Source organism: Somniosus microcephalus, chromosome 9 (genome assembly GCF_052327205.1).
Source record: "Somniosus microcephalus isolate GS21.2 chromosome 9, FLI_Smic_1.0, whole genome shotgun sequence".
NCBI lineage: Eukaryota > Metazoa > Chordata > Chondrichthyes > Squaliformes > Somniosidae > Somniosus > Somniosus microcephalus.
The window spans coordinates 115,034,855-115,054,962 of record NC_140995.1 but is presented as its reverse complement, the minus strand read 5'-3'; the positions used below and the strand labels follow the sequence as shown (position 1 = coordinate 115,054,962).

Here is a 20,108-nt window from a genome sequence, read left to right as displayed (position 1 = left end):
TTTTTCCTTCACAGGCTTTTTCCATACTTTTTGTATGTGCAGCATTTACCTCAGATGTGTTCTGTTTTATCTTCATACCACTGCACTGGCTTTTCTTTGCAGCTAGTACATATGTATGGATTCAGTACCTCTGGAACTCAGGTAAGCTATTTTATCTACAAGAAAGGCACCGAAGAGGTGAACAAATTTGCTTTTCCACAAATGACAAAAATCCATTGATGTTTACAGAAAAATAACTTTATTTCACTCAGATTTAAATTACTCTGTGTGGATTTTAAAACTCTGCAAAATCAATTTTTTAAACTAACAATTTGGTGTTAAGCTACAAGGTTAGAATCGAATGAATATGTTAGAATGCTGCATTCAAGCTTGCGAAATTTAAATTGCATAAAATTCAGCTGTTCTGCAATATTTCTATTCAGTTAATCGAGAGAAACACAAATGGATTTAGAGAGCAATCCAATCACTCTTAGGTTTTTAAATGAAGTATTGAAATCATTAATATTTGCACAGTACGTGTGTCTTGGGTGATTACCAAAACAAGCTAGCAAATTGCTTATTATTTGGTCTCTAGGCAAACAACTCTATTTAGCATATTAAACATTTTGTCTAGATGTCTTTTTTTAAACTTGTAAGAATACATTTTGCTTAAAAAACCTTATATTGAAAGCAAGTAGTGTTTTAAAATCCTTTCCATGGAAAATGGTTTAAAAAGTCTGAGATATGACAGCCCTTCACTGAATCTGTAATGTCAAATTTGCATCTCTCAAGAATGCTCAATCTGCTGGCATTCAGACCTTTACCGGGGCTGCACCAATGTCCTTGGCGCTTTGGGGTCTACTGATCAAAGACCAGTAGACACGGTGACATTAAACCAACAAGCAGGGGCAGGATTGAAATGGCAGAGCATAATGGTGTTCTGTCTCATTTTGGCAGCACATTTCCAGCCCACCTGCACTGACTTCCCATCTAACGGATGTGCAGCAGCCTGAGGTCGGACTCTTCCACACTAGCCGTCATGGGGTAGAAACTCTTCGCAGGTCTCTCAATGACTCCAGCAATCTCATTATCCAAAAGCATTTGTTTTTTCAAGCCTGGTCTTGGAACACAGGATGCTTACTCTCATCAGCTATAAGTGAGTGCGGCAGGCTTCTCTGGACAGCTGCTTCTTGCTCCTTCTGTGCCACTTCCTCCTGCTCCTAGTTATCTGTGCTGTGCCCTCCAGCCATAACGCTGACTTCAAGTTGACTAGGTAAGTCCTCCGTGGTGGATGTTTCTAGACTGTTTCCCAGAACGAGATCAAGTGATGGAGTGGGGTATGAGGCTGCAGGTGTCTCTTGCGAACTGGGCCCCAAAGAAAAACCAGTGTAAGCTACTGTTGTTTATTTCCTTTTTATTTTCATTTGCCTAACTTATTGCATGGTGCTGCTGGTGAATGTCAAGTGTTTTGTAAGTCCTACCATTTATTATAAGCACATAGAGTGAAGGAATATGAATTGCTGCATGAATCCTGAACTGAAGCCATGTCGCCTGTATCTCCATCACTTGCCTCTTGATCCAAATCACCATGCCTCAATTTACAGGGCCATCCTCTGCAATGGAGAGCAAAGTTGATGTACTGCCAACCTTCCTCCAGTCTTCCTCCACTTCCTCTTGTTATGCCCCTTCTTCTCTTAAAGAAACACAAACATGTATTCCTTAGTTTCCAACTCTGCCATGTCTTCAGATGATAGCCAGGAGTCTGGGTGCTTTGTGTTGCTATTGTTGTGACAGAATTGTGAGGTACAGTATATAGATGCTGGGCATAGGAAGAGTTGAAAGAGGCTTGTGCTGTGCAGTTTTGCAATAAAGGAGGTGGTGCTGGAAAAGTGAGTTTGACAGAAGTGATGAGTGCAGTTTGATGGACACCCTTGGGAAGCTAAATACTTTGTATTGGGAGGCATGGATAGGGGAGGACAGTACTGTACAGCCATTGTATTATTAGTATATTTAAGTATATGCTCTACTTTGCCACTCCTGATGAAATCACTGAATTTTTGCAGCACTGTACTCAGGTTCTGGCATTGATTGCATCCTCCACTTCTTGCCAGGTTCACTGACCCTCCGCCTTTCTGACACTCCAGTGATCTGGAAGGAAAATAATCTCTCTCTTTTGCTGCAACAATCTTTCTGTAGAATCTGCATCAAACCGGGAGGCACTTCTGCCTGCTGCCTGCCCTATTGCCTCTTCTTGCACCAAATATAACATTTTTGCTGCAACAATTGAGGAACCATTTGAAGCCTCAAACTGCTAGAGACCTTTAAGGCTTGCAGAAGAATTTCAAATGCAGCCAATACCTGGATGGAAGTTCCGCCTTGCTTTTTGCCTCATCATATACAGCTGACTTGAACCTGGAAGCACTGGCAGGTTCAGGCGCTAATGTGTTGGGTGGATGCACCTTGCTGATAGAAACTTGGGCGATTGGGGATAAAGAAGAAAATTGGCACCATTTAATATTGAACCTCCCTGCAAGAACATTGTGTTATTGTGCCTCGAATGACATCGTGAATGAGGATTAACTCGATTAACTCGTCCAGCTGGGTGGGACTGCACTCGCCTGGTTCCATTCTTATCTATCTAATCGTAACCAGAGAATCACCTGCAATGGCTTCTCTTCTCGCTCCCGCATCGTTACCTCTGGTGTCCCCCAAGGACCTATCCTTGGCCTCCTCCTATTTCTAATCTACATGTTGCCCCTTGGCGACATCATCCGAAAACACAGCATCAGTTTCCACATGTACGCTGACAACACCCAGCTCTACCTCACTACCTCTTCTCTCGACCCCTCCGCAGTCTCTAAATTGTCAGGCTGCTTGTCTGACATACAGTTCTGGATGAGCAAAAATTTTCACCAATTAAATATTGGAAAGACCGAAGCCATTGTTTTGGGACTCCACCACAAACTCCGTTCCCTAGCCACTGACTTCATCCCTCTCCCTAACATCTGTCTGAGGCTGAACCACACTGTTCGCAACCTTGGTGTCATATTTGACCCTGAAATGAGCTTCTGACCACATATCCGCAGCATAACAAAGATCGCCTACTTCCCCCTGCATAACATCGCCCGTCTCCGCCCTTGCCTCACCTCATCCGCTGCTGAAACCCTCATCCATGCCTTTGTTACCTCTAGACTTGTCTATTCCAATGCATTCCTGGCTGGCTTCCCACATTCCATAAACTTGAGGTCATCCAAAACTCGGCTGCCCTTGTCCTAACCCGCACCAAGTCCTGTTCGCCCATCTCCCCTGTTCCCACTGACTTACATTGGCTCCCGGTTAAGCAGCGCCTCGATTTCAAAATTCTCATCCTTGTTTTCAAATCCCTTCATGGCCTCGCTCTTTCCTATCTCTGTAATCTCCTTCAGCCCCACAACCCCCCGAGATAGTTGCGCACCTCTAATTCTGCCCTCTTGAGCATCCCTGATTATAATCGCTCAACTTTTGGTGGCTGTGCCTTCTGTTGCCCAGGCCCTAAGCTCTGGAATTCCCAGCCTAAACCTCTCTGCCTCACTTCCTCTCTTTCCTCCTTTAAGACACTCCTTAAAACCTACCTCTTTGACCAAGCTTTTGGTCACCTGCCCTAATTTATCCTTATGTGGCTCGGCGTCAAATTTCTTGTCTTAAAATACTCCTGTGCAGCGCCTTGGGACGTTTTACTACGTTAAAGGCACTATATAAATACAAGTTGTTGTTGTAATGTCCAACTCCTTGCCCTCATCCATTATGTCACTTGCACTTTTTTAAAACTCCAGTTTTCTACCCTCTTATTTGAAGAGGAGTGACTCATTCTGGGGTTTGGATCAATGGGCACTAGTTGCCTTCTAGTACATTGTCAAAATGATCATTCTTCATGTGTGAGCCTAGATTATGAGTGTAGATATGCCACTCAACCTTACAGGGGATGGTACAGCCAAGCCCAACCTTCTTCGCACAATGTTCATAGGTGCACTTTCTAGCAGGGGTCAACGGATAATGAATGGGAGTTTTGTCCATCCCTAATCTGAGGACACCGGGACCAGTTGTAGTATTTCCACAGTTATGCTGTCTAGATTAAACCTTGATCCTTTCTGGTCTGGGTAGTTCAGTATTACACCACTGTGCCTTTGGGCATTCCCTACAAAGAGACATTCTGCACAAACTGTGTGTTCCCAGGTTTCTTCCTCAACTAGTTTTAAAGAAAAAACATACAAAGAAAAAAGACAGAGAAGCAGTAACTTTAAATCTATTTGATGAGGAAGAATTGCTCTGATCATTGTGTAACAACATTGTAACAGTGTTCATGAAGATTTCATCTGGTTGCTATTTCTAGAAAATTTCCCCATTATTTTAATGTTACAGCTTTTAAGATTATGTAGAAATTTAAATGAATACAATTTTCCTTTAAAAGCCAATGCAGTGTGCAGTTTAGACTCGGTGCTCAACATTTCACCTCTTACGTTAACCATTTTGAGTAAGATTACTAGATTGTGGTCTGCTAGAAACTAAGTTGAAACAGCTTAAATTTATTTTGTGCAGGATCCTTTTAGCTAGCAGAGTGAAGAGTCTTTTGCTACACTTTTCTGGGGTGGGTTTTAACGAAAGATGTGGTAGTAAAAAGATAGTGGCCTAGAATTTGTGGTAGGGGTGACGACGAACTGGCAGCGTTTGCCGTCATTCCGCCTTTGAAACTGACCACAACTTTGGGATTTGGCGCTTGCGGATATCCTGAAGTTGCGGTCAGTCACTGACAGCTCCGAAACAGGCTGTGCTGTGCCCCCCCCCCCCCCCCCCGCCCCCACAACACCCACAGAGCCAGCAATCTGTGTAATCAGCCAATCATTGAAATTGACGAAAACTTCGGCTCTTCCGCAGTAATTATGCTGTTAAATTCCCCACTAACAGTTAGACCCAAAGGGATTGGGTGTAACTGGGGTTTTAACAGCGTTATTACAGCTAAACAAATTTTACGGGCCTGGAAAACTGATTTAAATTTTGTGCAGTGTGAAATTTGCCTAACTTTTAAGAAATTTGCCCAATTTTTAAGAATTTTTTCAAAAAATGTTCTTCTAATGTTTTTGTAAGTATGTCCACCTTTATTTCAGGTTTGCCTTTTCCCTATATGAGAGCCCCAATCTTTGTTTTGCTCTCTAACATTTTTAAAAAGTGAGAATTTTAAGAGCTTACCCACTTGCTTGTTTGCTGTCTGAGAATTCTGAGTTTTAATTGACTGCTTAGACAGCCTGTTGATGTCACAGCAGCTTCCATAAGGGGATACCCACTATAATTCGTTGATTTGAATTGAAGGTCGGAAAACCGAAGTTCTCGACACGGATTGCGAGATCCTTGTGCGAAGCGTACTTCGGGGCCAGTGGTGAATGCCTTCACTTTGCCGCTGACCACAAATTCTGGGCCAATATGCTATCCCACTATGTCACCTTGTCTCTCAATGGAGAAGTGTTTTCAAAAAACACTTTTCCTGATTCTTTCTGCCTATCTATAAAAGAAACATTCCTTGGTGACCTGGGTAGGGCAGTAGTCTAGCACACTTTTTTTTCAGTTTTGTAATCTGAGTTCAAATGCAACCCAGTTACTCCCATATGTATATTCCACATATTGGAGGTATACGGTGCTGAGTGTAGAACGTTTGTGAAAGAACATTTGAAAGGAGTTGTGTGTTAATAGATCATGGATGTATAGGAATAAAAAAATATTTTTGTGTAAACATTTTCCCCCAGAGTATTACCTGACATTATTGTTTGCCAACTCAGGCAATAAACAGTTTAAGCAGTGAATTCTCTTTTAAAATTTTCACACTACATCCCATCATTACAGTCAGACCTAGCTATAACAGCAATCCTTGAGGCTGCTATCAACTATTCAGCATACAATTAGTTTGGGTTTATTAATATATTTTGGGGTCTGTCATTCTTTAAAATGCATCACCATGTGGAAGTATTTATTAAGAGGAGGTCTCATTGTGTTTGTTCCCTCATAACCTCCTTTAAAGTACAAAACATCCGTCTTGTGCATTTTCTTTTCACACCATAGTAACTGCTAATACAGAAAGGATAAAATGCCAATTGGAATTGTTCACTCACAATTCCACACATGGGAAATTTATTTTTAATTCATTCTTGGGATGTAGGCATTGCTGGCAAGGCTGGCATTTATTGCCCCTCCCTAGTTGCCATTGAGATAGTGGTGGCTGACCTTCTACTTGAACTGTATGGTGAAGGTGCTCCCACACTGCTGTTAGGGAGGGAGTTCCAGGATTTTGACCAAGTGACGATGAAGGAATGGCGATATATGTCCAAGTCAGGATAATGTGTGACTTAGAAGGGAAATTGGAGGTGGTGGTGTTCCCAATCACCTGCTGCCCTTGTCCTTCTAGGTGGTGGAGGTCATGTGATTGGGACGTGCTAGTGAAGATGCCTTAACAAATTGCTGCAGTGCATCCTGTAGATAGTACACACTACAGCCATGGTACTCTGGTGGTGGAGGGGGATGGATGTTCAGGCTAGTGGATGAAGTGTCGAACAAGCAGACTGTTTTGTCCTGGATGGTGTTGAGCTTCTTGAGTGTTGTTGCAGCCATCCAAGCAAGTGAAAAATAATTCTTGTGCCTTGTTGGTGGTAGAGTGGCTTTAGGAGTTAGGAGGTGAGCCACTCACCGCAGAATACACAGCCTCTAACCTACTCTAGTAGCCATGGTATTGACATGGCTGGTACAGTTAAGTTTCTGGTCAATGGTGTCCCCCAATATTTTGATGGTGTGGTATTCGGTGATGGTAATACCATTGAATGCCAAGGGGACTTGTTAGACTCTCTCTTGTTAGGGATGGTCATTTCACTATTTATAAGACATTTGCTAAGCCTAGAAATTCGGTGGGCTGCGCTACCAGTTAGCGCCCAAAGAGGGCACTTAGTGGGTTTAGCGCCACTGGCGACGCCTCCCGCGAAATTTAGTGGGCTGCTAATGGCGGCGTTAGCCGGTAGCGCTGCGCCGCCACCAATGACATAATCGGTGTGCGCAGCGCCCCGCTACCGCCCCGATCGCCAAATTTGGTAGCGCCCCCGCTGTAACGCCGGTCGCAATTTGCGACCGGTTCAGGGGGGCCTACCTGCGGTGGTAGAGGCACTGAAGTGCGGGACGGCCATTTTATTTGCTGGCCGCCTGCCAGCACCTCTTCGCGCAGCTGTCCCCGGCCTCCTGAGCCCCCCCCCCCGCGTTGTGCCGGCTGTCTCCCAAGAGCCCGGCACTTCTCCTCAGTGCCGGGCTCTTTTGCCGGCACTCGCGATCTCAGATCGTGCTGCAGCAGGCCCCTCCTCTTTAAGAAGGGGAGGAAGGCCTGTAGTACCACAGCGCGCCGTGCCGCAGCGTGTGGCGCTGCGGCACATTGCGCTGCGATTTTCAGTTGCAGCGCCCGAAGACGGATGCGGGGCGCCTCGAGTAGCGCCGCGCTTCCATTTGGGGCGCTCAAACTGAATTTCTGGCGGGCGCTCGCAACTCCTTCCGAGGCGGTACTTCCGGCGCCCTGGCGTTTGGGGCGCCACCGAATTTCTAGGCCAAAGTATTTGAGAAGTTAATACTTAGGGATAATCCTATTTACATTTGTTTAAATTTAATTAAAATCTATTGGCATGTTGTAAACAAGTGGACATGATCATAGGCTAAGTAAATGCTCGCGTGAAGCATAGATCTTTTGGGCCGAGTGGCCTGTTTCTGTGCTATAAATACTAGGTAATGACAAAATGTAACTTAAGCAAGATCTGCCTCGCACTTTAGTTAACCATTGTTAATTTATGAAATAAATTGCCACCAAGTGCAATGAATATGGATATGGCTGAATTATTCAAAATAGAAATTAAGTTTACTGATTCAAAATGAAATAGAACTAGAGGGTAAGAGGAAGATAAAAATACAGGAAACTTTGTGATATCCGGCACCGACGGGACCGAGCTGTTGCCGTCCCATCAAAACTGCCGGACAAACCAGCGCTAATGTTAAAACATACGGAGCTTTGAGCTCCGTATCTAGCAACAAACCCTGTTGCACTTCTAAACAGTCGGCTGTAGCTTGCAAGCGTCTCTGTAGCTAAGCAACAGCTTTAGCTAGACCTTGCAGAGCCTGACTGGTGAAAAAAAAGCAACGAAAAGAAAAAAAACTTACTGAACCGACTCCTGAATTTTGCCGGTGGATCGAGCATTCCGGACAGTTAACCTCCGGATAAACCAAAGTTTCCTGTAATAAGGGTCTGCCCTATACATGTATGAAAATAATGAGGCGAGTAAAATGGGTTGAATGTCCTTTTCTTATTCTTCCCTCTTATGATTTTTTTAAGAGTTCCTGCAACAACCATCACAAAGGATTAGATAACATATCAATGTTACAAACTTTACTGTTGGTCCCAGACTTTAATTATGAATATCATTTTGTTTTTATAATTTCTTAAGCTTGATATATATTGGCCTTGGAGGGGGCACAGCGCAGATTCACCAGAATTATACCAGGACTTAAAGGGTTAAATTGTGAGGATTGGTTGAATAAATTTGGATTGTATTCTCTTGAGTAATCCAAGTGAGGTGTTTAAAATGATAAAAGGATTTGAGATACAGAGAAACTATTTTGTCTGGTGGGGGAATCCAGAACAAGGAGACACAATCTTAAAATTAGATCTAGGCCATTCAAGTGAAATCAGGAAGCACTTTTTCACACTAAGCATAGTGGAAATGTGGAATTTTCTCTCCCAAGTTGAGATACAGATCAGCCATGATCTAATTGAGTGACGGAACAGGCTCGAGGTTCACATGGCCCACTCCTGTTCCTATGTTCCTATATATACACAGGCTAAAATGCACTATTACAATATCATTCGATGTGCAAGATTATTACCTGTTAATAAAATTACTTTCATGGGAAACAAATTGAAATTTTGTGGATGTTTAACTGTCAAAAGGCCAGAAAATTTCCTCAGCTCAACAACTGAGCAGCAGAAAGCCTGTTTATTAAAATAAATGCAAATACAAAACTGCCTGAAAATTATACTCCCTTCTCTCCCTCTCCCTTGTTTTAGGGGAGCAAGGTAGATCACAAAATTAGACCTGAAAAAAAATATCCAAACTAAAGTTTGAAACTGTATGGTGATTCTGTGATCCGCTGCTCTCGGTGTGAAGCAGGTCCTATGGGGAGCATATCTCAGGAGGTCGCAGTGGAAGGAAATTGAGGACTGCATGTAAAGCACTTTGGGACTTCTGGTGGTCGTGAAAGGCGCTATATAAATGCAAGTCTGTCTTTCTTTTTAAATCCAAATGATTTTCTATCCTATATTGCTGCTTTGAAATGTAATTCTCTTTTTGCTTCTAGATCCCAATCTCCTAGTTCAGTCATAGCATACTGACTCTCAGTCTCGCTGTGTAGAAGTCACTCAGTTAATATTGCAGGTTGAATTTCAACCCCAACAGTAACATGCTATCAACAATGAGATGGAGGTGAAATTTGAAAATGAGGATTCTGAATACAAGTGTATTATCCAGAGATCAAATATGACCTGGCTATGACAGAACTAGCAGAATAGGAACCAATTAAATAATCTAATTGAGGGATTGAGAGCAAATGCAGAGTTAAATTTCACAACAGTAGCATAGTAAATCATTTGGCTTTAAACCATGTAAAGGGAAAAAACAATCTGCACAAAGAAACCCAGGCACTCTCCTAAGTGTTAAATTGATTGCCTCCAAGAAAAATGCAAACATCAATCCCGATGGATAAAGAAGCGCTTCAGCAGCAGGCACACTTTCACTGGGAAGGAAAGAATAAATGGGGTGCCTCCCCTGCTTCAGTTAAATCAATCAAACACCTCAACTATATAAAGATCATATGTTGAATTGCATATATCTATCTTCCTGTGTGTGTGTGTGTGTATCTATCTATCAAAATATATATATATATATATTATTTATCACATGTAGACCAGGCTAAAAGATCACCTATCTCTTTGCGCTATGAAGAGTTTATAGACAAATCTTAGTATAAAGGACAAGTTTTTCCAGTTTAGGGAGAATTTACAAAAGCATGACCCCTGCTGGACTGACCAAGAAGAAGCATTAATATGCTCTCTGGAGATAGCAGGAAATTGGACTTTCTTGTCCTCTGAATTGAGGACAAAACTTGATTAAGAGGAGGCTAAATGAGGGAAGAAAAATGGGGTGGTTGGAAATGACAACATCAAAATAAGTATTTTAGACTTTAATTTGTCAAAATCTCATTGTATATTTATGTAAAATAAAGTCAATTCAGTTTTTTAACCAAAACTTCCAAATATCATTTTTTGAGAAATGCTGCAAAAATAAAACAGGCAGTCATAAATTCAGTGGGAGCCACAATTAGTTTGTTTAGTATTTGTTAAGACCGAGTAGCAAAATAAAAGTCTGAGGCACAGAAATTGGTCTGCGTTCCACCCTTTCTTCAGGGGCCAACGTCCTGCGCCCCAAGGATGCCTGAGAAACGTCCAACTCAATATTGGGTTGGGCCATTTTTCGAGCATGCGGGGTGACCACCTAAAACAGGTGTTAAGCCCCTTCCATACACTAATGAGGGCCAAATGCTTGTTTTAAGACCCCTCAGGGCAATTGGGCTGCCCTGAGTGGAGGAGGCGTTGGGTTTCCCAGAAGTGGCTATGGCCTAGCAAGCGGCTGCTTTATGTTTAATATATGGAGCCAAGAGGAGCAGGAATTCAGGGCTGGTTTGGGTGGAACCCCTGATCATCCCAAAAATGGCCATGACTTTGGAGGGAGTGAGGCTAGGAGAGAATGCTGGAAATTTCCTTAGACTTGTCTTCCCTAATCTCAAGTGACCTGGATGCTGGAATGCACCCGATGTACAAGTCTGCTTAGAAGATTGCTACTGTAGTGTATGTACCTTGAAGAAGGAACTATATTCTGCAGCCCCTGTATACTGCAGTACCAGTAGTGACCACCCCTGTATATAAGCCTGTGTAGTAACTTTGTATAGTAGTTCCAGTTTTGTCTCCATTCAGTAAACACCTGTTATAACCAACTTCTGCAGTCCGTGTCTCAATTACACACGGACGTTACACTGGCGACGAACAGATCTGAACTTACCTACAGTTCTGCACCACCTCACGGGGATCCATCCCTGAAGCGAAGTTGTTAGAGGTCGAGGCCAGAAGGAAGAAATCCAAAAAGGAAAAAACAAACAGAAGAAATGGGCGTCGACCGTGGGCAACCGCCTTCTGATTCATCGAATTCGAAGATTTGCAGGAGAGGCTGTCGAGAGCTGGGCTTGGTTATCCAGTCTATGGTGTTCCAGCTAATCGGGCTGGTGGCAGGTAGTACACTGATCCTTCCTGGGCTGCGGCGGGCTAGAGCTCGATCGGGTGGCTTTTCAACGGGGCCGAGCAGCGTTGTCGGGAAGAGGAGAGAGAGAGAGAGGGTGGAGCACACAGGGCGCGGCCGGTGCTACGAAGCCGGGCAGCGTACAGACCCGAGAAGAGGGAGGAAAGTGTCCCATAGGGTCTGCTCTGACGACGGGAACAGTAATTAAAATAAAAGAAATTAGAAGCGCAGAAAGCCGCGAGGAGCTGCAGTTTGCCACGGGGAACGCGGAGAGCGGCGTTGGCAGCAGCGCGGGGGGGAAGTGCGCGAAGACCATAGGGCATCGCCATCAAGGCATAAAAACGCCAGCAACAGCGCTAGCAGCAGCGCAAAAGACAGAAAGCGTGGGAGGCGCCATCCTAATCCAGCGGGGAAGAAGGCAAAGTGCGGGAGGCGCCATTTTGTTCAATCGGGGAAGAAGGCAAAGCGCGGGAGGCGCCATCTTAGATCTCCAAGATGCCGAAGACTGGCAATATCACTGCCTTCGATAATGCAATAGAAGACTGGACCACGTATGTGGAAAGAGTCGAAGTATTTTGCAAGGCAAATGAAGTAGCCGATGAGAAAAAGGCATCGGTACTACTAAACTTAATGGGCGCAAGAACGTACGGCCTATTGCGGAACCTGATCACTCCAGTCAAACCGATGGTGAAGAGTTTTAACGAAATTGTTGATATCCTACAGGAACACCTAAATCCTACACCGCTGCTGATAGCAGAAAGATTTAAATTCCACAAGAGAAATCAGCATAAAGATGAGAGCAATGCTGATTACCTTATGGAACTACGCAAGCTATCAAAGCACTGCCAGTTCGGAGCAGGACTGGCAGATACCCTACAGGACAAATTTGTCTGTGGACTCCTGAGTGAAGGAACCCAGAAGAGGTTACTCTCAGAGAAAGAGCTGACGCTAGATAAGGCTTTCAGCGTGGCAGTATCGTACGAAGCAGCAGCAAGGGGAGCTGCGGAAATACAGCAAAAGCCACAGGAATACAGCACCCATGAAATGACACGGGGATTTGAAAAATGTTATCGCTGCGGCAGAACAACCCATGACCAGAAGGACTGCTGGTCCAAGGACAAAACATGCAGGCAATGCGGAAAGATGGGACACATTGCACGAGTTTGCAGGTCCGGGAAGAAGACTAATGACAACAAAAGACTACTAAGGAAAAGTACAGGAAAGTACAAAAGATGACGGACAGTAGTTCCGAAGACCAGAAGAGCGATAGTGAATCCGGGAACAAGAGACTAAGCTGTCTCAAACTACACAACGTAATCACAAAAGAGGATCACCGAACCATTTGGGTCACCCTCACGATAGCAGGGTCCCAAGTCAAAATGGAATTGGATACAGGATCAGCCCTGACCGTCATGAATCGACGAGACTACGAGCGGCTATTCTCACACATACCCTTGAACGACACATCCATTGTCTTGAAAACATATACGGGGCAGAAAGTATATCCCAGAGGGAAAATAAGGGTGCCTGTCGAATACAACGGCAAGGAAATACAGAAATTGTATCTGTACATACTGCAAGATGGTGGACCACCGTTATTGGGACGTGAATGGATCAGAAAGATAAGTTTAGACTGGCACTCCATTCAGGCACTGACGGTGGCTGGTAAAAAGGATGACGACGTCACACCTGGACGATTGTCAAAAATCTTGGCTAACTCTAAAGAGGTAGTTCAACAAGAACTGGGGACTCTTAAAGGCGTAACCGCCTCGATAAAAATAGAAGAGAATGCAATTCCCAAGTTTTTCAAAGCAAGACCGGTACCGTATGCAATTCGCCCAGCCGTCGAAGCAGAGCTGGAGAATCTGGAGAATGCAGGCGTGTTAACTAAGGTAGACTGGAGCGAGTGGGCGACACCCATCGTTCCTGTCATGAAGAAAACGTTAAACAATAAGTCTGAGGAGCCAAGGAAGGTTCGCATCTGTGGGGACTTCAAGGTGACTGTGAACCCAGTCCTTCACACAGTACAGTATCCTCTTCCGAGGATAGAAGATATTTTCGCCTCACTATCTGGAGGGAAACATTTTACAAAAATTGACCTAGCGCAAGCATATTTGCAGATGGAGGTTGAAGAATCCTCTAGGAAGTATCTCACGATAAACACTCACAAAGGTCTTTACCAGTATAATCGACTGGTATTCGGAGTTGCATCAGCTCCAGCTATATGGCAAAGAGCGATGGAACAAGTCCTGCAAGGGATTCCGGGGATTCAGTGTTACTTGGACGACATCCTAGTGACGGGTGAAAATGACAGTGAACATCTTGCCAACCTAGAGCAGGTGCTCACTAGACTAAGAGAACATGGGCTACGAGCCAATCGCCCCAAGTGCGAGTTTTTTAAGAAACAGATATCGTATTGTAGCCACGTGATTGATGAAGAGGGGTTACATAAGCCCCCTGACAAAATTGAAGCGGTAGTTAAGGCTCCAGCGCCTGAAAATGTGTCGCAACTGAGGTCATTCCTCGGATTGGTGAATTACTACCATAAGTTTTTGCCGAAGTTGTCCACAATTCTGCACCCACTGAATGCCCTGCTACAAACTGGAGTAGCATGGAAATGGAGCGATGAATGTAAGCGGGCCTTTCAGAAGTGTAAAGGCCTGATCATTTCAAGAGAAGTATTGGCTCACTACAACCCATCACTACCGATAAGACTGGCGTGTGATGCGTCTCCCTACGGCGTTGGAGCGGTACTGTCACATAAATCCCTTGATGGTTCAGAGAGGCCGATAGCTTTTGTGCCACGCTCGTTAACTGCAGCCGAGCATAACTACGCCCAGATTGACAGAGGCCCTCAGCCTGGTGTGGGGGGTGAAGAAGTTCAATCACTATCTGCACGGACAGAAATTTACTCTACTAACTGATCATCAACCTCTTGTTTCCATTTTCAACCCTAAGAATGGCGTCCCGATAATGACAGCACAACGGCTACAGAGGTGGTCCCTTTTCCTAGGGGCACACCAATATGACATCGAGTACAAAGGAACTAAACAGCATGGGAATGCTGATGGATTGTCGCGCCTACCGTTGCCGACGGTGGAAGAAGCACCTGCAGTGGATCCTGTGGAGATATTCCACTCGCCCATAGTCAAATGTCTACCTGTGCCGAATGCAAACATAGAAAAGGAAACACGAAATGACCCGACACTCTCCAGGGTCTATGATTTAACGGTGAAGGGATGGCCAGCACATGGCAAACCACTGTTGCCAGCATTCTCGCCGAGAAGAGAACAGCTGTCAGTGTGCCGAGGAACCTTGATGTGTGGATCCAGAGTAGTAATTCCACCCAAATTGAAGGATAGAGTGCTCAATGAGCTTCATGAGGGTCATCTGGGAGGGGTAAAAATGAAGAACTTAGCCAGAGCGTTTGTGTGGTGGCCGGGAATCGATAGAGAAATCGAAGAGATGACCAAGAGCTGTACAGGATGCCAGAAGGTCCAAAACGCCCCACCACAAGCCCCTCTACATCCATGGGAGTGGCCCTCATCTCCATGGCAAAGGGTACACATTGATTTTGCTGGTCCATTTATGGACTCGATGTTTTTAATTGCGGTGGATGCACATTCAAAGTGGCCAGAGGTAATAAAAATGTCCTCAACCACCACAGAAAAAACTATCACAGTCTTATGAACCATATTCGCCAGAAATGGGCTGCCTGAACAGATTTGCTCCGACAATGGACCACAGTTTGTGTCTGAAGAGTTCCGGAGGTTCTTAAAGAACAATGGTGTTAAGCATTACACATCCGCCCCATATCATCCAGCCACCAATGGATTGGCTGAGAGGTTCGTTCAAACATTCAAGAAGGCTATCAAGGCAATGTGTAATGAAGACATACCCCTACAACACAAGGTGGATAACTTCTTGTTTGCCTACCGGAATGCGACACATGCGGTTACCAACCAAACTCCAGCCATGATGTTCCTCAATCGAAGACTAAGATGTCGCTTGGATTTGGTTAAGCCAAACATCAGAAGAGATGTGGAGAACAGGCAGTTTCAGAATATGAATGAAAGACCAACCAGGAGTTTTAAGATAGGTCAACCAGTTTTGGCCCGGGACTACCGCACAGAGAAATGGCAGCCAGGAACGATCTGCACACGGCAAGGACCTCTAATGTATACCGTGGACATTGGAGAGAGCATTGTAAGACGCCATGCTGATCAGATTCTAGAGTCACTGGAAAACGTCAAATCTACACCACGATCCTATACACCTGGTCATGAAACCAAAGTACCAATTGCATCTACCTCAGAATCGGTGATATTGGAAGCAGACGAACCAAACAACGACGTTGATCCCGAATCAACTTTGTCAGAAGAACCTGATACCTCAAAGAGGCGTTATCCGGACAGAATCAGGAAGCCTCCTCAAAGACTGAATTTATAATTGATTAACTTCAGCTAATGTATATAGCAACTGTAATTGTAAATATGTTATTTAATTATTAATTGAATGTTATGTACTGTTTAGCTAAAAGGGGAGGAATTGTAGTGTATGTACCTTGAAGAAGGAACTATAATCTGCAGTCCCTGTATACTGCAGTAGCAGTAGTGACCACCCCTGTATATAAGCCTGTGTAGTAACTTTGTATAGTCGTTCCAGTTTTGTCTCCATTCAGTAAACACCTGTTATAACCAACTTCTGCAGTCCGTGTCTCAATTACACACGGACGTTACAGCTACTTGCTGGACAAATGGGTAGGGATCTGGCAGTAAGGCTCCCGCCCAATTTTCTAGCCCCATCAACCTGAATAACACTGGAAAACGGGTGCTAAGCCAGAGAAAAATCTTGCTTACCATTACTAATATATTAGGATATAGATGAGTGTACATGGCTAGATAGCCAATTAACAACCAAATTCTATAGACCAGTTTTATTATTCTCACATATCTGCCATGTTTGTTTATTGCTTACTTAGATCCAAAATAAGCAGTCCTTTAAAAGTGTAACATTTGTTTCAGAAATGTATTCAATTTTGTAATAATTTTATAAGTTCTACTGATTCTTTTGAGCTCTGATTCTACTGACTCTCTTGATGCTAGTGTTTGAACTCGTATTTGGCTAAAGGAATGTTTTTCCTGTTTGGCTTTGAATCTAGGCTCACCCTGATGAATATCTTAAAATTGCTTATATTATGCGGAAGGGAAAATCTTATTAAAATGGCTATGTCTTTGAAGTATATGGTAGGGTACTTCTGTTATTGGGTCACTTAGGAATATTATGTGATTTAAGTTTTAAGGAGGAAAGAGGACACTCCTGCATGAAATGTCTGGCACAATAGATGTTTAGCTTAATTTTATCTGCAATCTGTAGTGCTTCAAAATCATTTTGTGGCGGCACCAGGTCTGGTGCCAGAGTGAGGGATATGCAGATTGTATGACTTCTCTTGGTTTTTCTTGTTGGACTATTAAAAACTGTCAGGAGCATATCTTAAGTATACTTGAATAAGATAAATCTAAGCCTGATTTTTTAATTGGTGTCTTTCTTCACCAAAGTTTTCCTTTCTCCTTTTGAGGGCACTGACTCATACTAGGTTACAGCGACCTGAGTAACAGCCATCCTTTGCAATCTTGCCCTGATGGACATTCTTCTTACGGTAATCTAAACTGTGAGCAATGGCAGGCTATCAGCTTTGAGGGGCTTCACTGCTAAGCCTCCCAGTGTCTTCATACAGGCACTTTACGAGGATAGCAATAAGTAGCAGGATTTCTGGTTGATTGCCTGGGAAATTGAGGTCAATTTTAGCACTACTATAATCGTCACAGGTGGAGATTAGTTAATGCAGTACCGACCAGACATTGAACCTGGGTCTGTATGGCCCATATCCACATAAAGGCAGTGCATTTACCAGTGGAGCTATTAGGACATTTACTTCCATTTTTATTAGAACTTAACACATGGTGAACACAATTATAAAGCAGAAAACTGAATTTACCGGGCCTAAATTTACTTGCGATTTTTGGCAGGTTTTGGGCCTTAAAATGAATGTACCAGCATTTCTGGAGGTTTATCCTGGGGTGGGATCCATTTTTGCCAGTTTTCCACCATAATGGCATTGGTGTACTTTCCATCACGGTCCAGGTGTTCACAACATGCCTGCGTTGATGCTACTAGAAAACCATTGAAATAAATGCTAAGGAGGGATGGCATTTGCGTGCTTAAAAACAGTGATTTGTGCCTCCATTCCAACAAGGGTAATTAATGATGAGTTAAAAGTGGTGTACCCCCTGCCAGCATCATCTGAGACTGGTGGAAGTGCCTACAGCATAAAGAAACTTGGAGAAGAGTTTTAATAGCTTTTTTTTGGTCTTGAACCTGGTTAGGGCTAACCTTGCCACTGAAAGCCTGAGATCCTGTGAGACCATTGGGATATTCTCGAACCACACTGAGAGGTTCTGAGTACCAGGTATGGGTGTTCTCTTGTTTCAAAGAGACTTTATAGAGATTTGATTGAGATTATTTTTAAATAATGAAAGAATTAAACAGTTATAAGGATAGATTAGTCAAGATAGATAGGTTACATAAGTATTAGTTACATAAGCATAGAACTAGGTTAGACGTTAGGAGATACTTCTTTTTAAAGAGAGTGATCAACCTCTGGAATAAGTTGCTGGCAAGTGCAGTGAGTGCGGATTCACTGCGAGTATTCAAAAGGGGAGCTGGATGAGTTCCTGAGAGTGGCCAACATATCCACAAACAGAAGGTAGGTGGGTCATTGAGGATCATGTCACCTAGTCAATATGGTCTCTTGGAACTTGTTTGATCACCTTTAGGGTTACAGAGCTTTTTTCCTAAATTGGCCTGAGATTTTTTGCCTCTCAAGAGATTGGGTAGCTGCATGGCTGCGGGGAGGGAATGCGGGCGATGGTGTGCAGAAGTTATACCGTGCCTGTATAGGACAGGTCTGATGGGCCAGCTGGTCTTGTCCTTCAATTTTTTTACGTTTCATATGCTTCCAATTTTAATGGAGGGGGAGGACCAGCATATGGAGGAATGGAGTGAAGCAACATACAAGGAGGATACAGCCTACAAAATAACACCTCCAAATAACTTACAAGCCACACAGATCATCTGTCTGGACAGATCTGCCCATGGCTGTGAAGGTGATCACCACACTTAATTTTTGTGTCATCTCTTGTTTCAAGCAACTGTAGGAGATCTGTGTAATATCACCCAGGGTGGCATCTGGGCATGCATTCATTGGGTAGTTGATGCACTTTTTAGGAGAGCTGGGGAATACAACAACACATTTATAAAACCCCTTTAACTTAGAAAAAAATGCCCAAAATTGCTTCACTGCGGTGTAATAAAAAAATGGACAGCAAACTAAAGAAGGAATTATTAGGAGGAATGAGTAAAACCTTCCAGTACAGCATGGCAGCAAGGCAGCAGTGGGATAGGCCTATCCAGTTTTATCACATTGCTGAATTCTGCAGAGTGCAGGGTGCAATATGAACATATGAACAATGATGGACAGGTAAAGACCCTCTGGTCCATCCAACCTGTCCCACACAATAGTGACACCTTGTGTATCACAATATATACACTCTCCACCCCACCCAAAACCATGGGATCTCCTGGGAGAGGTGAAAAACTAGATTAAAAATCCAGGCCAATTTGGGGAAAAAATCTGGGAAATCCCTCTCTGACCCATCTAGGCGATCAAAACTACTCTAGGAGATCACTCTGGCCCTGAATTCCCTGCAGTACCTACCTTCTGTAAGAGGTGATCTCCACACCAGCCAGAAACAGGTCCAGCTCTCACTTGAAGGAATTCAGCGAATCAGCATCCACCGCACGAGATGGCGGCCTGTTCCAGAGGTCCACTATTCTCTGGGAAAAGAACCACCTCCTGACATCTAACCTAAATCTGGCCTTATACAACTTAAATTTGTGACCCCTGGTCCTCCCTAACCTATTTAATTGAAACAAACTGTCAACTGGAACACAATCTATTCCCTCCATTATCTTATAAACCTCAATCAGATCACCCCTACGTCTACGCTTCTCTAAAGTGTAGAGTCCCATCTCGTTTAGCCTATCTTGATAACTAAGATGCTTTAAACTGGGAATTAGTCTCGTGGCCTTCCTCTGCACCCTCGCCAAAGCCTCAATATCACCCACCATATGAGGAGACCACAATAGATGGTATGCATGTAGCACTGTGAGCATCTACTGTTATCCCCATCAGCTTTCATAATAGAAAGGGTTACCACTCACTGAATGTCCAGATGCAGAGAATCCTTTGCGTCAATGCCAGATTTGCTGGACGTTGCCATGAATCATTCATCCTCGGGCATTCTTCCTCGACCAGAATTATCATAGAGAGAACCATCAGGGCTTTAAAAGGACTCAGACTTGGCTCAGTGGTTCTTTCTCTGAATCAGAAGGCAGTGGGTTCAAGCCCCACTCCAAAGACTTGAGCATGTAATCACAAAGACACTTCAGTGCTATATTGAGGGTGTGCTGCAATGTCATGGTGCTGTCTTTTGAATGAGACAGTGTCCTGGCCAACATTTATCCTTCAATCATCACCACCCAAAACAGATTATCTGGTCCTTTGTGTCGTTGTTTGTAAGACCCTGAGAGTCAATGGCCTTCACACTGACCCCTAGTGTCGAAAGAATGGTACAAAGGGTGCTGTCCCCCATTGCCACCAAGCAGCAGTCTGTG

At 43.9% G+C, this 20,108-nt stretch overlaps 1 protein-coding gene across 4 annotated transcripts in view; it reads left to right on the top strand.

Annotated features, from left to right (window-relative positions):
* The window catches only part of LOC147112610 (macoilin-like), a 187,899-nt gene that overhangs the window by 84,419 nt on the left and 83,372 nt on the right, over positions 1-20,108 (top strand). For all 4 annotated transcript variants that reach the window (XM_085997035.1, XM_085997036.1, XM_085997033.1 and 1 more), the window contains one exon: positions 15-141. In XM_085997035.1, the coding sequence (XP_085853161.1) occupies positions 15-141 (127 nt within the window). The remainder of the gene's footprint in view (positions 1-14; positions 142-20,108) is intronic.